Below are 21,290 nucleotides of genomic sequence, written 5' to 3'. Positions count from 1 at the left end.
TCAAATTTTATTTTTACTCTGAGCTCGGAGTCCCTTTAATTAATTTCGAGGTGTTTCCTTTGGGGGGTGGAGCAGGTTTCTTCTCGTGTAGCAGCCATCCTGGAGGATGAGTATTTGGCTGACACACCCACAGACATGGTGTGTACCAGACCTTACATTGCCATTGGGATGCTTCTACTACCAATGTAGACAATTATTGTTACATAACAGTATGTAGTGAGACATTTACTGCAAATGTTTTAGATTCATATTACTGTAATTCTTGTAGTGTAGTTTAAAGTTAGATACAAAAATGTATCCACAAAATACGTGTTTTTTTTTTACAAACACCACACCACAATTTGACAAAAAAAAACCCCAAAAAAACATACAAAAAACCCAGTACAACATTTTCACATTTTAGTGTCAAGTAAAGTAGTGATTGGCTAACATGTAGAAAGGAGATGGTTTATGCAGACACACATAATATGTTTCTGTGACCATAAAGGGCCAATGTGTCACTTTTTACATAACTATAAATACAGCAGCATAGAAGAATGTGAATTTTAAGAAAGAAAACAAGTACGAGAACTTTCACAAATCACATTACGCTGAGCATCCTGAAAGCCAGGATCGCAATGCAACGCTATTAAAAAGTCAGATTCATTATATGATTATACTTAAAACGGAACTAAAGATTCTTAAAAAAAAAAAAGTTTCACTTACCTGGGGCTCCCGCCAGCCCCCTGCAGCCACCCTGTGCCCTTGACGTCTTAAAACGATGCTCCAGTCCCCTGCCGTGGCTTAGGTCCAGTTTCCCAGTGAAGCCACTGCGCCTGTGCGTTCCTGACCGCGCGCATCCTCGCTCTTGTCCGCGTGCCTGCATGCGCAGGCATCCTGTAGTATGCATACTGCACATGTGCAGGACGGCCACGGTGACGTGAACAAGAGTGTGGACGTCGAGTTGAAAGTCGGCAAAACCAAAAGAGCTGCGCTGGGGGACCGGAGCATCGCTCCAGGATGTCGAGGCCACAGGGCGGCTGCAGGGGGCTGGCAGAAACCGCAGGTAAGTGAAACTCTTTTTTTTTTTGTTTTAAGAATCTTCAGTTCCGCTTTAATTGAGATTATATTGTTAGTTGCATTGCAATGGGATACAGAGTAAAAGTACCCTAGAATTGATATAATCCGGAATTTCAAGTGGAACAATGCAGAATGATTTTGGAAAAGGCCACAATATGGCATTAAATGTGAAAATTAGCAATGACACGCATAGAGTAACTATCGCTTAGGCAGAATTCACGCAATGCTGGAAGCAGTACTTTATCTGCATTGTGCTCCTCCATAGTTAAGGTATGCAATTTATGAATAGCAGCACTATCTGCTGTTCTGAAAATGCCTAGCAGCCAGAATTTTCTGAAATGGACCGAAATGAAACAGGTCAATGTCAACTGGCCCACAGAAAATAACTGCAATACTCAACCAGTCCATTTTCAGTTTACTGCCTAGTCTGGGCAGGGCAGCATTCAAGTGTGAACTGGTCAATAAGGAGTTCAGCAGAAAAATAGTCCTAGCATTCCAAACAGTACAGTATAGCTTAAGAATTGGCCAATGTATTATTTTTTAAGAGGCAAAGGGAAATCCTCAGGTTTAGAAAAAAAAGGCCATTTAATAGGCCTAGTTTGTTTCTATTTGTGCATTTTGTTAGCTTTTTTGCAGAACAATAATTTGTGTACTAATGAAAGTCATTGGTCCAGTTTCCATTAAGTGCAATTGTTTGTTTGCGTTGTATTGTGAACAAAACTACAAACAGCCTGGTAAATTTTTCGCATGCCACACAAGTTGGCGTCCGAATTACGCACTGATCTCAATGGCTACTCATGTGAAATGTGGAAAGAACATAGAAAGCAAAGAGGAAGGAAGTTATATATGTTAGCCGCATCCAAACATTCCTGCATTTTTCTTTCTTTCCGTATGAAAATTCACATGCCAATTCTCATGCATAAAATGAAAGTTTGTAGTGTTAAATTTAGCCTTAAATAATATACAGGGTGGGCCATTTATATGGATACACCTTATCTATGGATACACCCCATAAACCACACCATACCATCAATTTTTTGTTCCAACAGTCTTGGAGGGATCTATTCAATGTGGGTTAGTGTTAGATCAGTAGCGGTGATTTTGTTTGTTAACTTCACCATTCACATAAAATTGTGTATCCATATAAATGGCCATATTAAAGTGTATCCATATAAATGGCCCACCCTGTAGTTGTTTTTGTAGATAATGTCATGTAAAACTCATTAGTCATAGTAAAACCTTTCTCCCTTGCTACATCTATGGACATTTCTGGACAACTACATGAATAACAAACTATAATTTGACAAGTAGCTTCTATGTGCAGATTGTTAGTTGCTATCCTATGGAAGTACCGGTAAGTCAAGAGTGGCTGTGTAATTTCAGTAAATATGCAGAGAATCTACAAAGACTACTAGTACTATAAACACAATAGGCACTTCTTGTACTATAAACAGTTGAAAAGAGTGCTCAGGGCCGCTTCTAGCTATAATGGGGCCCTGGGGGCAAAAGTACCTGGGGGGGGGCTGACACCCCCCCCCCCTCCACCCACAGAAAATTCACTCCCAGGACCCGCGAGCCGGGTGCCAGGCTACATTCCCCCCACACACACCATCACAAGATATCATTAGGTGTCCATCATAGGTCCCCTCAAAAGCATTCGGCTGAGCTTTAATCTCTGCAGCAGGTAGTGCAATTAAGCCTTGCACCCATAGGTCACCATAGCTACAAGGGGGGAGATACCTTGGGGGGCCCTTCAGGCTCTGGAGCAATTGCCCACTTCACCTCTTTGGAAGCACAGGCCCTGAGAGTGGTAGAAGCATGGGAAAGAATCAAGCATTTCTGTTTACTTCTACTGAGACTAATACAGGCAGTTGCTAAACCTGTAATACTCCTTGATTCCACTAATATAATTTCATGTAGTTAAATACTGGTTGATGAAGCTTTTTATATAATGCATGTTTCAGTCCATCATGTGGTGCTGGTGCTTGAAGGGGGTATTGTTTATATTATAAAATGTGTACTGTATTCATATTATAACATTCATGCCTGCCAGTATCATCTTATCTTTATAGCTCCGCCCACTCCTCTCTAACTACTCCTGCCAAAGTGACCCTCGCCTCTCTCTTTTTCTCATGTGACATGCTCATCCTACCGTTTCCCCATCATTTACTTCCCCGTCTTTGGATTGGTGCACATGGTGGGACGTAAATGCTGGCGCAGGCTAACATACCTGGGTGTTTCAATAAACACCACATACAATGACATCATGACACACATGTACAGTGGAGGAAATAATTATTTGACCCATCACTGATTTTGTAAGTTTGTCCAATGACAATGAAATGAAAAGTCTCAGAACAGTATCATTTCAATGGTAAGTTTATTTTAACAGTGGCAGATAGCACATCAAAAGGAAAATCGAAAAAATAACCTTAAATTAAAGATAGCAACTGATTTGCATTTCATTGAGTGAAATAAGTTTTTGAACCCCTACCAACCATTAAGAGTTCTGGCTCCCACAGAGTGGTTAGACACTACTACTACTCAATTAGTCACCCTCATTAAGGACACCTGTCTTAACTAGTCACCTGTATAAAAGACACCTGTCCACAGAATCAATCAATCAAGCAGACTCCAAACTCTCCAACATGGGAAAGACCAAAGGATGTCAGAGACAAAATTGTAGACCTGCACAAGGCTGGAATGGGCTACAAAACCATTAGCAAGAAGCTGGGAGAGAAGGTGACAACTGTTGGTGCGATTGTTCGAAAATGGAAGGAGCACAAAATGACCATCAATCGACCTCGTTCTGGGGCTCCACACAAGATCTCACCTCGTGGGGTGTCAATGGTTCTGAGAAAGGTGAAAAAGCATCCTAGAACTACATGGGAGGAGTTGGTGAATGACCTCAAATTAGCAGGGACCACAGTCACCAAGAAAACCATTGGAAACACATTACACCGCAATGGATTAAAATCCTGCAGGGCTCGCAAGGTCCCCCTGCTCAAGAAGGCACACGTGCAGGCCCGTCTGAAGTTTGCCAATGAACACCTGAATGATTCTGTGAGTGACTGGGAGAAGGTGCTGTGGTCTGATGAGACCAAAATAGAGCTCTTTGGCATTAACTCAACTCGCTGTGTTTGGAGGAAGAAAAATGCTGCCTATGACCCCCAAAACACCGTCCCCCCAACCGTCAAGCATGGAGGTGGAAACATTTTGCTTTAGGGGTGTTTTTCTGCTACGGGCACAGGACAACTTAATCGCATTAACGGGAAAATGGACGGAGCCATGGATCGTGAAATCCTGAACGACGACCTCCTTCCCTCTGCCAGGAAACTGAAAATGGGTCGTGGATGGGTGTTCCCGCACGACAATGACCCAAAACATACAGCAAAGGCAACAAAGGAGTGGCTCAAGAAGAAGCACATTAAGGTCATGGAGTGGCCTAGTCAGTCTCCGGACCTTAATCCAATAGAAAACCTATGGAGGGAGCTCAAGCTCAGAGTTGCACAGAGACAGCCTCGAAACCTTAGGGATTTAGAGATGATCTGCAAAGAGGAGTGGACCAACATTCCTCCTAAAATGTGTGCAAACTTGGTCATCAATTACAAGAAACGTTTGACCTCTGTGCTTGCAAACAAGGGTTTTTCCACTAAGTATTAAGTCTTTTATTGTTAGAGGGTTCAAAAACTTATTTCACTCAATGAAATGCAAATCAGTTGCTATCTTTTATTTAAGGTTATTTTTTCGATTTTCCTTTTGATGTGCTATCTGCCACTGTTAAAATAAACCTACCATTGAAATGATACTGTTCTGAGACTTTTCATTTCTTTGTCATTGGACAAACTTACAAAATCCGTGAGGGGTCAAATAATTATTTCCTCCACTGTATATAGGCATGGGCAGGCAGGAGTGGTAATGGAGCAGCCAGCAGAGCCATTAGACTTGAACAGTTACTCAATTTAATGTATTTAGTATTCTATCTATAAGTGTTTTTAGGCCCAGGAGCCCACTTGCATTCCTAATCAAAACAGCAATTTTGCAACGTAAAGTAGAGCAATTTCCAGAGCGATTTAGAGGAAAGTGATTTTTAGCCCCATTAACCCATTAGAAACTTCAAAGGAATAACCTTGTTTGAGGTAATGCAGTGCTTTTGACGTCTGCCAACAGATCTTGCTGTGCTGTAAATTCTTGGAATGCTTTGATGTCTCTCTGCTAGCAGAGGATATAACTGGGAGCAGAAGTCATCTGTTAATGTCTCAAGAGGCCACAAATACACATTGCAGCAGTACTAATTAGTAGCAAGGAGATGTAACAAATAAGAAATAAAAAATGTGCTAAAATAAATTGGCCTGGAGCACATGCATCTAAATAAATTGGCTGCAGAATCGTTAAAGAGAATCTGAAGCTAGTTTAAAAAATAAAAGTCAGATACTTTCCTAAGGAAAGGGAAGGCTCTAGGTCCTAATGACCCTTCCCATTCCTGTCGAGGTCCCCGCATTCCAGTGTTGGATACCTGGTTAAAATATTCCACCGCAGGAGGCTTTGGAAGTCTTTGGGAGTCTGAGTGCTCCCGAAGAAAGGCGGCTCCATACTGCACATCGTGCTCACGCATGCGCAGTACAGAGGGGCCCGTCTTCAGGGGCATTTGGGCTTACAAAGACTTCCGAAGCCTCGGGCAGTGGCAGAAAGCAGTCTCTGACCGATCGTCAGAGCCAGTGCTGGAACATGGGGACCAGGAAGGCTCATTAGGACCCAGAGCCTTCACTCTCCTTAGATGAGTATCTGTTTATTTTAATTTTTTTTAAATCGCTCTGAAAATGCTGCTTGCAGTGCGATTGTGATTTTAGGCAAATTGCTATAGCTCCTGTGGGCTCACCTCTATTAACTTTCATTAGCTTAGCATTTCAGAATCGCAAAATGTGGCTAAAAATGCTCTAGTGGGCTATAGTCCTAAGTACCTCCAGAGAAAAACACTTCCTTTGGGCTGGTAACAATAAGTGCACATTCCTGATGAATAGGCATTTCTCTTGGCACCATAATATCTTTGTTAACTACAAAGCAACGCAGTCTTTGGCAGTACCTAAAAATGCAATGTTGTCACTGCTGGCATCTCGGCTAGACATAGCTGGCAGTAGACTTGTCCTTTCCTCAGTCACATAAGTGGCCTAAACATTCCCGCCCCAGCTAGTACCTCCCACTTACACCAATGAAAGGTGTAGCTGTAGGACCCAAAATGATGAGGTCAACATTATAAAGTAAAAGAAAAAGGATTTAACAGTTTTCTGCTAAAAATAAAGATAGCAGTCTGACTGTGCAAGAGATGAAGAAAGGATTGTAGACTGTGGCTTACAGACCAGAGTTCCTCTGTTATAAACTTTGGTTTCAGTCACTCAGTGGGTATCAGTTACATGGCTGCTCCGGATAGAGTAGGGCATCCAGATGAAAATCTGTATGAGGGAAATGCACAGAGGAACCAGGCAAGTCAAGTAGAACATGGCATCGTGGAGACCTAAAAACAGACTAAACACAAGAAGAGTTAATGAGACTGACGTGGACAAAAAGCTTCATACAATTACTTACTACCCAAGTGGACTGAGGTCCTAATACAAGAAGGTCTGTGGCCAACCTTTCAGGTAATCAAATCATCCCAGTCAATTTCCCAGTCAAACTCCCGTATGGTCTAGTGGTGAGGATTCCTGGTTTTCACCCAGGCAGCCTGGGTTTGACTCCCGGGAGGGGAAGTTATTATTTCCCCTTATTTCTCCCTGCTTTGGCAATGCCTGTATGCAACTTGGTCATGCCAAGAAAGCTATCTTTGATTTGATCAAACAGTCAGAAAAGTATAAGCTCTGTGCACAAATGTTAATTATGGCTTTTATGACTGATCTGTTTTCCAAGCAAGTTCGTATAGTTGTACAAAACCTTTAATTTATGTCAGCTCTGGTACAGTTTAATTTTGGCCCAGTCCAGGCAGACAAGAGTTTGTCATTATACTAGCAGTTCCCCTATTTAACCACCAGATAGCTCCATAACCCCATTTTGTATTAGTTGTCAGCAGTCCATCCATACACCAAGGAGTTATTTTAGTTACACTTGATTGTCCTCAGGACAAATGCCCCCAATCCCTTTCCATACTATTCAAAACTAAAATTAAAATAAAATAAAAAATCATGGAGTTGGGCTTTAAAAAAGCTTTAACAGAAATTCTTGACTTAAAGTGGACCCAAATTAAAAATACAGGATTTCAGAAATAAAATCTATTTTCTAAATTATAATAATAATAAATAGCAGCCTTTTTTCAGCTGCATGATGACAAATATAAAATATTTTACATTTATTGGAGGAAACCCTCCCTTTCTTTCATATTGCCGGGACAGAATCCGGCAGACTGGTGGAGGAGATGATGTCCAGCAAAGGAGGAATTGCTAATGGCTGCCACCTGTATAACCCTAGTTATGAAAAGAGAAGGGTGAAAAGCATGCACTGAAATGCTCATAGGCTTGAAGGAGTGTTTATTTATCTTTGTATGTGTCAGAGTTGTGCAACTAAATATTCTGAATTTAAAAAAATGTTTGGTTTGGGTCCGCTTTAAAGTGAACCTGAGGTGAAAATAAACTGATGAGACAAACAATTGTATTTATCGTAGCCTACTCCTAAAATGACTTTTTTAGATATGCCACAATTTTATTTTATACATTTACTAAGTAGATTGAACGATTTGCTCTCTCTGCTCAATGGCAGCCTATTAGGAGTCCCAGAGTTAACATACATGAACTATTGACCTTATGCCATCTCCCTATGCTCTCAGAAGTTGTATTCTGCCAGGGAAACTTTTATAGCTGTAATTTGCATATCAGTGATGTTTACTATATTCCTGACAAGCTACCAACAAGACAGAAGCTGTCACTTCCAAGCCTAAAAAATAACTCTTTCATGCAGCAAAATAAAACAAGTAAAACAGCCTAGTTATTAATATGCTTTGTACTGTACATACACGTTTATCTCATCATGGCACATGTTATCTTGGGTACGCATTAATCTGCCACTGCTAAAAGGAACAATACAAGGTCACACGAGAACTTACTTGGGATCTGGCTGGTCAGCTTTGTTGTTTAAATGTTCATATCCATACTGATTAAGGATAGTGACAACAAACATGGGTGCCAGGGACTGGGCAGGCTTTGTGAATAGAGCATTTGTTCCAAAGACCATGGAGGACAAAGGAGACCTACAAAGCATAACAAGAATAGATTTCAATGGATGTGAGTCAGAATAATTCATTCCGAAAGACTGTTTGATTTGCACTCCTTACTGTGTGAATCAGTGGTACCCCCATGCCGGAGAGCTGTGTTGCTCAGTTACTACATATCAACAATTCTACATGCTTGTTATCTCCAGTAAATAGTCCTATGGCTCTGTAATGTCCACTGATGATGAGCACTTAAGTTTTATCTGTAACATGTATGGCATAAACATGTAAAGATACAGTAAGTTGAACTGTGCTGTCCTTGTACACATTCTATTTGGTTATTGTGGGTATTGTCTTCCAGTTTTGTATTTGTACAGAGTTGGAATGGTTTACATCCTGTGAAGGGATTTTTATTGCTGCTCTGGTTTTGTTCATGCAATCAGTTCCTGTTACCCAAATTTATGACTGGATTGTGTAAGGTCTGACGACTGCACAGCTGTACGTGTTGGAGGTATAGCAATCACCTCTTTTATCACCATTGCGTATTTATATAGCGTTGACATCTTCTGCAGCAGTTTTACATAGTGTATATAGTCATGTTACTAACTGTCCCTAAAAATGGCCATACATCTAGTGATTGTGCAGCCCGATCAACCATCTGATTCAATAATTGTATCAAATTGGATGAAAATAGGTGCTGCATGTCCGCCCAATTGAGGATTTGATTTTGGGCCAAAAATGGTTGAATGCATTGATCGGACATGCTAGAAAATCTTGGTCAAAAGTGCTTGATTGGGTGCGCCCTGGTAACGGCGTCTAATACTGCGATGACTGACGTATGTGTCAGACCCCCGGCCACTGTCCCCCAAGTGTACAATGCTCCCCCCCCCTCCGTGCATGCTGGCCCGACTCCCGGTGTCATCTGCTGCCACCCCTGTTAGCGAGTGCCTGTACCAAGTAGCACCAGGCGTGTGTGTGATGTCACACATGTGCCGCTTGGTACAGACGCCAGGTGGTACAGCACTCAGGCTAATCTATTGTCAAAGGCCAATTTTTGGTTATTATTTTTGTAATAAAAGGGACACAATAAAAAGGACAGTCACAGTTCGGCTGAGGCAGTACATCACGGTTTACCTAGTTCTTTTCCACAGAGATTATATAGTCTTGTCACTGACTGTATACTATAATCCAGCGGTAGGGAACCTTGGATCTCCTGCTGTGATAAAACTACAAATCCTAGGTTGCATTTGCCTTTCAGCCGGCCAGACGTGACGCTCACGTCCGGGCGGCTGCTCTCCTGCGCACGCCCCTGTGCCCCCGTTGTGTCCCCCGGTAGCCCTGGGATCAGTGAAAGGGAACATGGTTCCCGATCACCGATCCCTGTCCCCCGCAGAAAAACCGAAGCGCTCACCCGTGAGGCTTCAGTTCTTCTGCCCGGAAAAATGTCCGCATCCCCCTTGTACTTCCGCTTAGCGAGAAGTACAAGGAGGGAAAACAAAAACGAAGGTGGCCATCTTGTGACCAAATAGTAAAACTACATCTACACATTTTTTACATTACAATTTACACACATAACATTAAAAAATTTATTGTTTATGTCCCACACCAAAATATTACCCAAATACATTTTTTATGGTAAAAAAATAAAAATTACAATTAAAAAAAACAAAAAACATTTTTTAAATTATAAGCTTGTAAATAGTGATGGACGCAAAACGGAAACAATGCACCCTTATTTCCAAATAAAATATTGGTGCCATACATTGTGATAGGGACAGAATTTAAATGGTACAATAACCGAGACATACGGGCAAATAAAATACATAGGTTTTAATTATGGTAGCGTGGATTATTTTAAAGCTATAATGGCAGAAAACAGAGAAATAATGATTTTTTTTCCATTTTTTTCTTATTAATCCTGTTAAAATGCATTTACAGTAAAGTGGCTCTTAGCAAAATGTACCACCCAAAGAAAGCCTAATTAGTGGCTGAAAAAACAAGATATAGATCAATAAATTGTGATAAGTAGTGATAAAGTTATTAGCGAATGAATGGGAGGTGAAAATTGCTCTGATGCAGAAGGTGAAAAATCCCTGAGGGCTGAAATTGTTAATAAGAACTCCTATGAGCTCTGGTTCACCATGAGGTTGCTGGGTATTCTGCAACTTTGGGCAACCTTGTTAATTGTCATGATTTTCCTGTATAAATCGTTGGTTGTTACGATAAAAAATGTCAGTTAAATATATCATGTAGGAGACACACACAGTGATATTTGAGAAGTGAAATTAAGTTTATTGGATTTACAGAAAGTGCGCAATAATTGTTTAGATAAAATTAGGCAGGTGCATAAATTTGGGCACTGTTGTCATTTTATTGATTCCAAAACCTTTAGAACTATTTATTGGAACTCAAATTGGCTTGGTAAGCTCAGTGACCCCTGACCTACATACACAGATGAATCCAATTATGAGAAAGAGTATTTAAGGTGTCAACTGTAAGTTTCCCTCCTCTTTTAATTTTCTCTGAAGAGTAGCAACATAAGGGTCTCAAAACAACTCTCAAATGACCTGAAGACAAAGATTGTTCACCATCATGGTTTAGGGGAAGGATACAGAAAGCTGTTTCAGAGTAGTCAGCTGCCACAGTTTGAGGAAATGGAAGACCACATGCTCAGTTCAAGTTAAGGCTCGAAGTGGCAGACCAAGAATAATCTTGATTGAGCAGAAGCGACAAATGGTGAGAACAGTCAGAGTCAACCCACAGACCAGCACTAAAGACCTATAACATGATCTTGCTGCAGATGGAGTCACTGTGCACCGTTCAACCATTCGGCGCACTTTACACAAGAAGATGTTGTATGCGAGAAGGATGCAGAGGAAGCCTTTTCTCCACCCACAGCACAAACAGAGCCGCTTGAGGTATGCTAAAGCACATTTGGACAAGCCAGCTTCATTTTGGAATGAGGTTGTGTGGACTGATGAAACTAAAATTGAGTTTTGCATGGAGGAAAAACAACACACCATTCCAAGAAAAACACCTTCTACCTACAGTAAAATATGGTGGTGGTTTTATCATGGTGTGGGGCTGTGTGGCCAGTGCAGGGACTGGGAATCTTGTCAAAGTTGAGGGACGCATGGATTCCACTCAGTGTCAGCAGATTCTGGAGACCAATGTCCAGGAATCAGTGACAGAGCTGAAGCTGCACCGGGGCTGGATATTTCAACAAGACAATGACCCTAAACACTGCTCAAAATCCACTAAGCCATTCATGTAGAGGAACAAGTACAACGTTCTGGAATGCCCATCTCAGTCCCCAGACCTGAATATAATTGAAAATCTGTGGTGCGAATTAAAGAGAGCTGTCCATGCTCGGAAGCCATCAAACCTGAATGAACTAGAGATGTTTTGTAAAGAGGAATAGTCCAAAATACCTTCATCCAGAATCCAGACTCTCATTGGAACCTACAGGAAACGTTTATGTGAGAAAAACGCGGAGAAGCCGCCGCGTGTACTGACAGCAAGGCGGCTGATTCCGCATCCAACGCGGCAGTCTGCACGCGGAAGCGTGCATCTAGTGACATGGCAGAACGCGGAAAAGCCGCCGCATGTAACGACAGTAAGGCGGCTGGTTCCGCGTCCAGCGTAGCGGTTTGTACGCAGCAGCGTGCAGCTAGTGTGGCTGAGCCTGTTAGTTCACACAGGTTTAGGAATACGCGCGCGCTGAAAGGAAGAACTTTTATGATGGCCAAGGAGGGATCAGCTGACCAGGCCGGTCAGCTGACCTAAGAGCTGGTAGCCATTGGTTAATCACTTCAGGGTGGCGCCAGAGAGCAATGCACTATATATGGTTACTGCTGGCCACTCTCAAGTTGTCTGCCGTTGCGATCACTACGTGGAAGCACTCAGACCTTAGTCAGATCCAACAGTGTGTTTGAACCAGGAGGACCTGGGAATTCACACTGAGCCAGATTACTTGTGTTATTATTCTGTTATACTTCAGACTAGTTCCAGGGTGTAGAGACCACGGACCTCACACCCAAGACTAGGGAACTTGTGTTATCATTCTGTTATACTTCAGACTAGTTCCAGGGTGTAGAGACCACGGACCTCACACCCAAGACTAGGGAACTTGTGTTATCATTCTGTTATACTTCAGACTAGTTCCAGGGTGTAGAGACCACGGACCTCACACTCAAGACTAGGGAACTTGTGTTATCATTCTGTTATATTTCAGACTAGTTCCAGGGTGTAGAGACCACGGACCTCACACCCAAGACTAGGGAACTTGTATTATTGTTCTGTTATACATCAGACTAGTTCCAGGGTGTAGAGACCACGGACCTCACACCCAAGACTAGGCATTGTTTGTTATTTGTTATGACCTGTTGCTTTCCTGACTATCCCTCTGCTTTCTGATTCGGTACCACGCATATCTGATATCTCGTTGCCAATCCCTGCCTGACTTGGATACCGAATCAGCCATTTATCTTTGTACTTCATCTGTCTGTGTGTTGCCGACCTGGCTTGCCTGACCTCGAGAGCTATCTCTCTCCACTTAAGAGATAGTCTCCAAAATCAGTCAGTGACATCCACCTTCAGGTGTCACTCACTATCTGGTCCTTCCTACCTTCAGCCTGACTCCACCCCTTGGAGAGTCTCAGGCTGCTGGAAGGTTTCTGTACCCTTCATAGCAGTATCGCCTGTACTGCTTAGGGTCACCTGTTCATCAGGTGGGTTGCTCAAAGTCATACTGTTACACCAAACACTCACCATATATATATATATATATCTAGAGGTGTCCAGAGGTTAGCGCTATCTCTGTATTATTGGTGATTCTGCAGATCATCCATAATCAGGTATAGATCTGTATTCTTGGTGATACTGCAGATCACCAATAATCAGATTCTCTCTGTGTGTTGTCACCGATCGTTACAGTTTAGAGGCTGTAATTTCTGCAAAAGGAGGATCTACTAAATATTGATTTCATTTCTTTAATGTGGTGCCCAAATTTATGCACCTGCCTAATTTTGTTTAAACAATTATTGCACACTTTCTGTAAATCCAATAAACTTCATTTCACTTCTCAAATATCACTGTGTCTGTCTCCTATATGATATGTTTAACTGACTTTTTCTTATCATAACAACCAACAATTTATATAGGAAAATCATGACAATTAACAAGGTTGCCCAAACTTTCGCATCCCACTGTAGAGCCACATTAATTCATGTCATGCACTTATGAGGGTCAACTAATCCCAAACAGTCTGTATTCATGTTGGATTATAGTGGCTCTGTATATTTAACAAACTGATACATCATTGCATTCCAGTGGATCTGGAGGTGTGTTTAGCTCACAGGGACAACAATGGATAATTTGCATATATTCAGCAGTGATGCACTGGGAGACATCTCCGAGCTCACTCCAACCTGAATTATTGCAAATGCTTTCTGTTTTAAGAAAATACATTTTTGTTTTCCATAGCATTTTGGTAAGAGGGCTTTTTGGTCCATTGTAGCCCCTTACCCACTCCCACGAGATCAGGTTCACCATGAGCTTGCTGGCGCCAGCAGGATAAAAGCGGATAAAAACTTTAAAATTTGCTGGGAGGAAGTGGTGGACTTACCTCCATAAAGCAGACACGAAAGACTGTCTGAATAGTAGCAATCACATTTATTAAATAGTACCCCAAAAAAGTGCAACGCGTTTCGCAGGCCCAGCCCGCTTCATCAGGCAATAAACGTGGGGACAAAACAGAATTTCGGCATTAGCAGGTGTAGCGCCTCAGTTTTAAAGTTTTTATCCGCTTTTATCCTGCTGGCGCCTCTGTTCTCCTACTGCTATACCGTGTCCACCCCTGGTGGAGGGGTGATCTACCCCCTTTCGCATCTACAGAGAGCGACTTCTTATCCCTGAGTGAGGACAGGTCTAATCTCCTCACCTGCCTATACAGTGGTTGCCTTTGTGGTAACCCATGTTTGTGAGTATAATTTTCTCACGATAACCTTTATTTCATTTATGCTTAACATACTACACTATATTGGGCTCTCGGTTTCTCTACACTTTATGAGCTTGCTGGGTACTCTGTTACCATGTAAGAGAATAGCCCCTGATGTCTTGGAAACTGCTGATCCCACCATCATGCTAATCCGAGACAGCTGGGTGGAGAGCTGGGGGAGAGCAGAATTCTCTGCATAGTTTAAATCATTCTGCTAAAATGCATTATTCAGTGGTTGAGCTCACATCTGGTCACATTCAGTGCAAATGTTGTACTACTGTGAGGCTCCCCGGACACAGGAGATGGTTATGCCTGTCCCTCATGCACGATTCCAGCTTTTCACAGTCACGTTTTGGCATCATTCCCGAAAGCAGAGCAATAACTTGCTTTACAATTTAATACGCTAAATAATGCACTTTTAATTTTTGCGAGCATCATTTTTTTGCTTAGTACTACACAAGTAGATGTGTTTAATGTGACCCTTTGGTAAGGGGGATATGGAGGCTGCTATATTTATTTGTAAACAATTCCAATTCCCTGGCTGTTCTTCTGATTCTTTGCAGCCAATACGTTAAGCCAAGAACAAGCATGCATATCGGGTGCTCTGATGATAGTTCCACCACAGTTGCAGCATGCTTGTTTCAGGTATGTGAGTCACACACTAATGGAACAAACGAAAAAACAGGACAGTTGCCAGCTGCCAGATCCTCCTCACTACAGAGCTACTTGGGAACTGAAGTAAGAGGGATATGGAGGCCTGGCTGCCATATTTATTTCCTACAGAGTAACCAATTAGCTCAGGGTGACCCAAACTACTAGGAATGTATAGGGGGATAAAAGGGACCAAAAAGCCCTCCTACTAAAAAAGCAAAGCTTGGTGTAATTGCCTTCTTAAAACAGAAGGAAATTTGCAATAATTCAGTTATAAATGAACATTTGTGGTTACCCACAATGCACTACCACTAAATATGCAAATTATCCCTTTTTGCCCTTGTAAGCCAAGCAAGCATCCAGAACCGCTGGTGTATAGCAAGCTTATAGCTTTAAATTTTACACAGCCATATCAAACCCACATGTAGACAGCCTGTTTTGGACTTTTGGTCCTCATCAGTACATGGCAGGGATTGATAAGGCTGTATGAAATAGTAGTGTTGTCTGGATCATGAACGATTCGGATCTTTGATCCGAATCTATTTAGTGAGTCGAATCATACGAATCATCAAAATGAGTGATTCGGATCGCAAAAAAGGCGGGGCCAGGAGCGACACGCCCCCTCTCAGCGGGCAGCGGGGTCCTGGAAGCAGAGCTGAGATGGATCGCTCTGTTGGATGGGAGCCAGCCTTGCAGGGAGACAGGTAGATGAGAGAGAGGGGACATGGGTGCCACTGCCAGATATGTGTAGAGCACACATACTGGCTATAACGTGCTGCTGATTATAGGCTGGCTGTTCCGTAGTTGTGCACAGTGAACACATTGGAAGCTTTTGGCTCAGCTCAGCACAGCTCAGTAACTTTGCAGGCACTGTGATTGCAGCGCAATATGATCCTCCTGCACTGCTCTATACAGCTGCACTTTACTTCTGGGAATGCTTTGGGGAATGCTTTCTTTCACTGTGTGATGTTTGCATTCAAAGTACACAGATGAGCATATAGGTGAAATCAGGGGTGAGCCTGGGGTGCCTGGCACCTGGGTGCAAGATTTTCTCTGGCGCCTATGGGCGTGGTTAAATTAACCGCGCCCAACCACATAACTACACCCACACCTTCTACCTCTTTACGCATGCATGTGATACCCCATTCCTACCCCTCTTCCATGGGCTTGCTCCTGGCTGGCTTTGGCTGCCTGCGAGTCTGCTAGTCTCTGGACTGACTCAAGCTGAGAGGCTCTGCGAGTGCGACACAGTCACACACTGCGTATTTATGGCTGCCTGCGGCCACCCTACTCTCGCTCGATGACGTCGGCTCCTCCCCCCTGCCAAGCCCAAGGTGAGCTGCATGTATCTTTCCCATTGCGCCGCGCAGCCTGCCTGTTTTGCTAACCTTTCACGTTATTTTTTTTACTGACAAATACCTAAAAATTTACTGACAAAAGATCATTTTTACTGACAAAATTTCCCCACTAAATGCACATAAGAGACAGCTTTTCCCTATGTAAATGCACATAAGAAGAGACCGCTTTTCACCAGTAAATGCACATAACAAGAGACTGCGTTTCACCAGTAAATGCACATAACAAGAGACTGCGTTTCACCAGTAAATGCACATAACAAGAGACTGCGTTTCACCAGTAAATGCACATAACAAGAGACTGTGTTTCACCAGTAAATGCACATAACAAGAGACTGTGTTTCACTAGTAAATGCACATAACAAGAGACTGCGTTTCACCAGTAAATGCACATAACAAGAGACCGCGTTTCACCAGTAAAGGCACATAAGAGACAGCTTTTCACCAGCAAATGCACATAATAAGAGGCAGATTTTCACCAGCAAATGCACATAATAAGAGGCAGATTTTCACCAGAAAATGCACATAATGACAAACAGCCAGTGTCCGAAGAATATATAGCCAGGGGGTATATGTGCCCACTATATGTAGCCAAGGGGTATATGTGCCCACTATATGTAGCCAGGGGGTATATGTGCCCAGTATATGTAGCCAGGGGGAATATGTGCCCACTATATGTAGCCAGGGTTATATGTCCCCAGTAAATGTAGCTAGGGGGTATATGTGCCCACTATATGTAGCCAGGGGGTATATGTGCCCACTATATGTAGCCAGGGGGTATATGTGCCCAGTATATGTAGCCAGGGGGAATATGTGCCCACTATATGTAGCCAGGGTTATATGTCCCCAGTAAATGTAGCTAGGGGGTATATGTGCCCACTATATGTAGCCAGGGGGTATATGTGCCCACTATATGTAGCCAGGGGGTATATGTGCCCACTATATGTAGCCAGGGGGTATATGTGCCCACTATATGTAGCCAGGGGGTATATGTGCCCACTATATGTAGCCAGGGGGTATATGTGCCCACTATATGTAGCCAGGGGGTATATGTGCCCACTATATGTAGCCAGGGGGTATATGTGCCCACTATATGTAGCCAGGGGGTATATGTGCCCACTATATGTAGCCAGGGGGTATATGTGCCCACTATATGTAGCCAGGGGGTATATGAGCCCAGTATATGTAGCCAGGGGGTATATGTGCCCAGTATATGTAGCCAGGGGGTATATGTGCCCACCATATGTAGCCAGGGGGTATATGTGCCCACTCTATGTAGCCAAGGGGTATATGTGCCCATTATATGTAGCCAGGGGGTATATGTGCCCACTATATGTAGCCAGGGGGTATATGTGCCCACTATATGTAGCCAGCGGGTATATGTGCCCACTATATGTAGCCAGGGGGTATATGTGCCCAGTATATGTAGCCAGGGGGTATATGTGCCCAGTATATGTAGCCAGGGGGTATATGTGCCCAGTATATGTAGCCAGGGGGTATATGTGCCCAGTATATGTAGCCAGGGGGTATATGTGCCCACTATATGTAGCCAGGGGGTATATGTGCCCAGTATATATAGCCAGGGGGTATATGTGCCCAGTATATGTAGCCAGGGGGTATATGTGCCCACTATATGTAGCCAGGGGGTATATGTGCCCACTATATGTAGCCAGGGGGTATATGTGCCCACTATATGTAGCCAGGGGGTATATGTGCCCACTATATGTAGCCAGGGGGTATATGTGCCCACTATATATAGCCAGGGTTATATGTCCCCAGTAAATGTAGTCAGGGGGTATATGTGCCCAGTATATGTAGCCAGGGGGTATATGTGCCCACTATATGTAGCCAGGGGGTATATGTGCCCACTATATGTAGTCAGGGGGTATATGTGCCCACTATATGTAGCCAGGGGGTATATGTGCCCACTATATGTAGCCAGGGGGTATATGTGCCCACTATATGTAGCCAGGGGGTATAGGGTCCCCGTTCAGGTGGTGAGTGATAGGAGCGCCCCCCTCTCCCCTCCCTCCCCTCTAGGCGCTGCCGCTCCCCCCTCACCTTGCATTAGCTTCAGACCTCAATCAGCGGGCGACCCGACCAGTAAGAGGGCGCCGGACACACCCGCTCTATATGCGGAAGTGATGTCCCTTCCGCATATCAGTGCGGTGTGCTAGGTCCTAGCGCCCGCCCGCCTGATCGAGGTCTGACGCGACGCGGCGCCGGCGGCCGGCTAGAGGGAGGGAGGGAGCGAGCTTCGGCCACAGGGGGAGAGCGGCGGCTGGGCGGCGCCTCTCAGAGGCAGGCGCCTGGGTGCCTTGCACCCGCCCAGGCTCGGCCCTGGGTGAAATACATGTAAAACATATGATTGCAGCATGTGGGTATTGTGTGCAAGCAAACATTTCTGCTCTCTGCTCGTCCCTCCTCTGTCCACTCCCTGCCCTCTGTCCATCTTCTCCCCTTCTCTGTGTGTCCACCCCCCTCCCCTTCTCCTGTCCACAGCAGGGAAAGACCTGTCCTGCTATTCATTTCACCCCCGAATGCTTCGGTAGTAAAATGATCCGAGATTCGGATCAAAGATCCGGATCTTTTCAATGATCCGATTCGAATCATCCAGATCATTGAAAAGATCAGAACTTCCCATCTCTATGAAATAGGGCTTGGACGAGTACAACAGAGTAACCAAGCAGCTCAGGGTGACCCAAACTACTAGGAATGTATAGGGGGATAAAAGGGACCAAAAAGCCCTCCTACTAAAAAAGCAAAGCTTGGTGTAATTGCCTTCTTAAAACAGAAGGAAATTTGCAATAATTCAGTTATAAATGAACATTTGTGGTTACCCACAATGCACTACCACTAAATATGCAAATTATCCCTTTTTGCCCTTGTAAGCCAAGCAAGCATCCAGAACCGCTGGTGTATAGCAAGCTTATAGTTTTAAGTTTTACACAGCCATATCAAACCCACATGTAGACAGCCTGTTTCGGACTTTTGGTCCTCATCAGTACATGGCAGGGATTGATAAGGCTGTATGAAATAGGGCTTGGACGAGTACAACAGAGTAACCAAGCAGCTCTGGGTGACCCAAACTACTAGGAATGTATAGGGGGATAAAAGGGACCAAAAAGCCCTCCTACTAAAAAAGCAAAGCTTGGTGTAATTGCCTTCTTAAAACAGAAGGAAATTTCCTTTGAGGCCTCTTTTACACTTGCATTGTAAACCTGCATTGTGTTACCCTTACATGTGAGGAGGCTTTTCTGTGGTACCCTCTGGCGACTTTCTATATTGGGGCACCACCTATACCAGGCTACCTATACTGAGGGCACCTCCTGTACCTGGCTACCTATACTGGGGCACCACCTATACTTGGTTACTTATACCGGGGCGCCTATAGCTTGCTACCTATACTGGGGGCACCTGTACCTAGCTAACATATACTGGTGCACCACCCATACCAGGCTATACTGGGGGCAACTATACCAGGCTACCTATACCGGGGCACCACCTATAGTTGAATACCGATACTGGGGCACCTGTATCTTGCTGGCCTATACTTGGGCACCAGCTATACCAGGCTACCTATACTGGGGGCATCTACACCAGGCTACCTATACTGGGGCACCACCTATAGCTGGCTGGGGAACCTATACCTGGCTACCTATACTGGGGGCACATATGCCTGGATACCTATACTGGAGGCACCTACACCTAGCTAGGGCAGGGGGACGAGCTGAGACCAAAGGGGACAAAAGGTAACACAGGGGGATAAAAGAGGCACAGGGGGAACAGAGGCAGACAAAAGAGGCACAGGGAAAAAAGAGATGAGACGGGAACATGAGGTCACACAGAGGGACACAAAAGAGGGACAAACTGAGGTGAGACAGAGGGAGACAAAAGAGGCAGAATAAGAAAAGAGGGGGACAAAAGAGAATGGATAAAGGAAAAGAACGGACCTACAAGTCCCTATCTCATTTGTTAACCAGGGATTACCTATTACCTGTATTTTGCTAGTATTTGACTCCACCCACAACATGCCATGGTCACACCCACTTTATGCCACATCTCACTGTGCATGCCGCTTTCTTCATTGTCAGAGCCATGCACATTTTTCACCACAGCGCACGGACACGTGGGTGGGGTGGCTAGTGGGTGGGCACAGAAACCAGTGGGTGGGCTTAGGGAGGGGGGCCCGGTCTGATGATGTATTAGGGGCCCCAAAATTTCTGATGGCGGCCCTGTGTACATGGATGAGATGATGTCTGCTTTCGGACAGAGTAATGTTAGATTTTGTCAGACGTAGGTAATGTGTACTAGACTTCCACTTACATAAGGCTGTGTGTGTTAATATTACATTTGACATGTGAGTTTTCACTCAGTAATATTCTGTTGCTGTTTATATAAAGGTCAGCTTGTCCACCATAGGCTCAAAGTCCTTTCATGGGGCTGTTTATCTTCTGTTCCAGTTGACAGCTGTCTCCACTTTTTTTGTTGCCGTCTCTGTCACTCTTGGTGACATTTACCCATTTCCTGTCTTCACAAGCAGTGATAGAGAGATAAATACAAAGGACAGCAATAAAAAGTGAAAGTTGTTTTAACCCCTTACTAGACTATACAAAACAAAAATATATTTATTTGCTGTAATTACTTGTAGGCTTACAAGCAATATTACAGTTTGGTATAGCATCTAGCAAAATGCCGGTGTCTTCAAAGTTAGTATTGACTTTATAGCTATTCCACATGCCTCGACCTAAAGGTTATGTCATCACAACACCACCACCACCACTCAGCATATTAGAACAGTCATCTTGCATAATGATGTAATATTCAACTCAATAATCAAGCTTTGCAGATAGGTAGACGCTGACACAATCAGTGTATCTTGTACACAGAAGATCCCTATCTCCTGATCACAGATCAAGTCTTATCTCCTGCTATCTGAGATAAGAGAACAATTTGCAGCCTACAGCGTTCAGTCGGGTTTAGTGCAGAACAGTTTAGTGACTGACAAGGCTCCCAGGGGAAACTGAAATGAAAC

The 21,290-nt window shown here is 43.7% G+C and overlaps 1 protein-coding gene across 1 annotated transcript in view; it reads right to left on the bottom strand.

Moving 5' to 3' along the window:
- Positions 1–5,668: 5,668 nt before the first annotated feature.
- The window catches only part of LOC137525649 (transmembrane protein 180-like), a 52,962-nt gene continuing 37,340 nt past the window's right edge, over positions 5,669–21,290 (bottom strand). The window contains exons 6-7 of the mRNA XM_068246803.1: positions 8,147–8,290; positions 5,669–6,582 (exon numbers count right to left, since the gene is read on the bottom strand). Coding sequence (XP_068102904.1) covers positions 6,453–6,582; positions 8,147–8,290 — 274 coding nt within the window. The 3' untranslated portion in view covers positions 5,669–6,452. The remainder of the gene's footprint in view (positions 6,583–8,146; positions 8,291–21,290) is intronic.

The sequence above is a fragment of the Hyperolius riggenbachi genome, chromosome 7 (genome assembly GCF_040937935.1).
Source record: "Hyperolius riggenbachi isolate aHypRig1 chromosome 7, aHypRig1.pri, whole genome shotgun sequence".
Lineage (NCBI taxonomy): Eukaryota > Metazoa > Chordata > Amphibia > Anura > Hyperoliidae > Hyperolius > Hyperolius riggenbachi.
Note: the sequence above shows the minus strand (reverse complement) of the source record. Positions and strands in the feature narration are given on the sequence as shown.